Genomic DNA, 3,361 nt, shown 5'->3' with positions numbered 1-3,361 from the left:
AGTCTGCCTTTTTAAATACAAGTATGACACTGTTGGTCCCTAGTCAGCTTTTGATCTGTTATAAATCTCAAATCCTCTTCTGAAGAACTGACTCCTAGGAGGTTGTTCTTTGTCTTTCAGCTGTGCTAATATTTCTTCCTAACTACAGTATCTTTAATTTTACACTATTCCATTCTATTTTTTAAATTGTTTCTCTAATGTCAAGACCACTTTCCATTTTAGCCTTTTCTCCAACATACTTGCCATCTCTTTCCGCTTTGTGCTGTCTACATACTTCCAAGTCCTTGGTGACAAAAACAATAGTTAGAATTGAACCTAGGACAGATTGTGAACCATCATTCTATACTTTTTTCTATTTCACAGAAACATTAAGGTTGGAAGGGACCTCCTGAGATCACCTAGTCCAATCCCCGTGTTCAAGCAGGGTCAGCTAGAGTAGATTGCCAAAGAACGTGTCCAGTCAAGTTTTGAGTATCTCCACTGATGGAGACTCCACAACCTCTCTGGGCAACCTATGCCAGGGTTTGACCACCCTCACAGTAAAAAAGTGCATTCTTGTCTTTAGATAGAATTTTGTGGGTTTTAATTTGTGCCCATTGCCTCTTGTCCTGTCAATCACTATAAAGAAGAGTCTGGCTCCCTTTTCTTCATTCCCTCTCATCAAATATTTATACATACTGATAAGATTCCCCCTGAGCCTTCTCTTCTCCAGACTGAAGAGCTGCAGCTCTCTCAGCCTGTCCTCATAGGAAAAATATTCCAGTCCCTCAATCATCTTTGCAGCCCTGTATTGGGGAGCCCAGAACTGGACACGGTACTCCAGATGTGGCCTCACCAGTGCTGAGCAGAAAGGAAGGATCACCTCCCTCGACCTGCTGGCAATGCTCTTAATGTAGCCCAGAATGCTGTCGGCTGCCTTTGCCACAAGAGTGTGTTGCTGGCTCATGGTCAGCTTGCTGTCCTCCAGGATGTCAAGGTCCCTCTCTGCAGAGATGGTTTCCAGAAAGTTAGCCCCCAACATACACTGGTACATGGGGTTATTCCTGCCCAGCTGCAGGACTTCACATTTCTCCTTGATGAACCTCAAGAGATTCCTCTCTGCTTAATTCCCCAGCCTGTCCGGGTCCCTGTGAATGGCAGCACACCCATCTGGTGTACCACCACTCCTCCATTTCGTATCATCTGTGTACTTGCTGAGGGTGGGTGCATACTGTCCCATTGTCCAGGTCATCAATGAAAATGTTAAACAGTACTGGCCCCAGTATTTACCCCTGGGGCACACCACTATTGATGTGCCTCCAACTACTTTGTGCTGCTGATCACAAGCCTCTGGGCCTGGATATTCAGCTGGTTTTCAATCCACTGCACTGTTCATTTATCCAACCTGTACTTTGTCAGCTCGTCTATGAGGGTGTTGTGGGAAACAGCACCAAAAGACTTACTAAAGCTGAGGTGAACAACACCCACTGCTCTCCCCTCGTCCACCAAGCTAGTGACCTCATTGTACTAGGCTATCAGGTTGATTAAGCGTGATTTGCCCTTCATGAATCCATGCTGACTACTCCAAGTCACCATCTTCTGCGCTGCACTGCGCAGCGCTCGCAGCCCAGAAGGCCAATCGTATCCTGGGCTGCATCACCAGCAGCGTGGCCAGCAGGTCGAGGGAGGGGATTCTGCCCCTCTACTCTGCTCTGGTGAGACCCCACCTGCAGTACTGTGTCCAGCATAAGAAAGACACGGACCTGTTGGAGAAGGTCCAGAAGAGGGCCACGAAAATGGTCAGGGGGATGGAACACCTCTCCTATGAAGAAAGGCTGAGAGACTTGGGGTTGTTCAGCCTAGAGAAGAGAAGGCTTCGGGGAGACCTTATTGCAGCCTATCAGTACTTAAAGGGGGCTTATAAAAAAGATGGCGGCAGACTTTTTAGCAGGGCCTGTTGCGACAGGACAAGGGGGAATGGCTTTAAACTAAAGGGGGGTAGATTTAGACTATATAGAAGGAAGACATTTTTTACGCCGAGGGTGATGAAACACTGGCCCAGGTTGCCCAGAGAGGTGGTGGATGCCCCATCCCTGGAAACATTCCAGGTCAGGTTGGACAGGGCTTTGAGGAACCTGATCTAGCTGAAGATGTCCCTGTCCACGGCAGGGGGGCTGGACTAGATGACCTTTAGAGGTCCCTTCCAACCCAAACTATTCTACGATTCTGTGATCTTGTCTTTCATGTGTTTGGAAATGCTTTCCAGGAGGATTCTCTCCGTCACCTTCCCAGCGACTGAGGTGAGGCTGACTGGCCTGTAGTCCCCCAGATCTTCCTTCTTTCTGTGCTTGAAGACAGGAGTGTATTTGCTCTCTTCCAGTCTTCAGGAACCTCTCCCAGTCGCCATGACCTTTCAAAGATAATCAAGAGTGGCCTCACAATGACATCAGCTAGCTCTCTCAGCACTCAGTGCAACCCATCAGGCCCCATGGGACTTAGGTATGTCCAGTTTAAGTGCTCTAACCTCGTCCTCCTTCACTGAGTGTAAAGCTTCCTTGCTCCAGACTTTCCCTCTGGTCTCAGGCACCTGGGATTCCTGAAGGATTCCTTTAACTGATAAAGATTGAGGCACAGGAAGCACTGAGTACCTCAGCCTTTTCCATGTCATTTGTCACCGGTTCCCCTGCCCTGTTCAGCAGTGCACTCATGTTTTCCCTAGTCTTCCCTTTGCTGTTCATGTACTTGTAGAATCCTTTCTTGTTGCCTTTCACACCGCTTCCCAGATTCAGCTCCAGGTTGGCCTTGGCTTTCCTAACCTCATCCTTGCAAGACTGGACAGCCAATGTATCCTTCTCCTGTGTTACCTGCTCCTGCTTTCACCACTTGTACACTTCCTTTTGCACCTAACCACTGATTAACAACCCTTTGAAGGCATGTGCCCTGGTTTCAGCTGGGATAGAGTTAATTTTCTTCCTAGTAGCTGATATAGTGCTGTGTTTTGGATTTAGTATGAGAATAACGTTGATAACACACGGATGTTTTAGTAGTGCTAACACTAGTCAAGGACTTTTCAGCTTCCCATGCTCTACCGACTGAGAAGGCTGGAGGTGCACAAGAAGCTGGGAGGGGGCACAGCCTGGACAGCTGACTCAAACTGGCCAAAGGGATATTCCATACTATGTGACGTCATGCTCAATATATAAACTGGGGGAAAGCTGGCCGGGGGGGCCGCTGCTCAGGGACTGGCTGGGCACCAGTCAGTGGGTGGTGAGCAATTGCATCGTGCATCATTTGCTTTGTATATTCTATTATTATTATTATTATTATTATTATTTTATTTCAGTTATTAAACTGTTCTTATCTCAACCCACAAGTTTTCTCA

The 3,361-nt window shown here is 47.5% G+C and overlaps 1 protein-coding gene across 3 annotated transcripts in view; it reads right to left on the bottom strand.

The window, feature by feature from the left end:
* The window catches only part of ZNF512 (zinc finger protein 512), a 25,081-nt gene that overhangs the window by 17,376 nt on the left and 4,344 nt on the right, over positions 1-3,361 (bottom strand). Inside the window, exon 3 of one of the 3 annotated variants that reach the window (XM_009326900.1) lies at positions 2,264-2,389. The exons of the other annotated variants lie outside the window; for them this stretch is intronic. Within the exon in view, the coding sequence (XP_009325175.1) occupies positions 2,264-2,389 (126 nt within the window). The remainder of the gene's footprint in view (positions 1-2,263; positions 2,390-3,361) is intronic. 3 annotated transcript variants of the gene reach the window in all.

The sequence above is a fragment of the Pygoscelis adeliae genome, unplaced genomic scaffold, assembly GCF_000699105.1.
Source record: "Pygoscelis adeliae isolate BGI_AS28 unplaced genomic scaffold, ASM69910v1 Scaffold487, whole genome shotgun sequence".
Classification (NCBI taxonomy): domain Eukaryota; kingdom Metazoa; phylum Chordata; class Aves; order Sphenisciformes; family Spheniscidae; genus Pygoscelis; species Pygoscelis adeliae.
The sequence above is the reverse complement of the archived record's forward strand: the minus strand, read 5'-3'. Positions and strand labels throughout refer to the sequence as shown.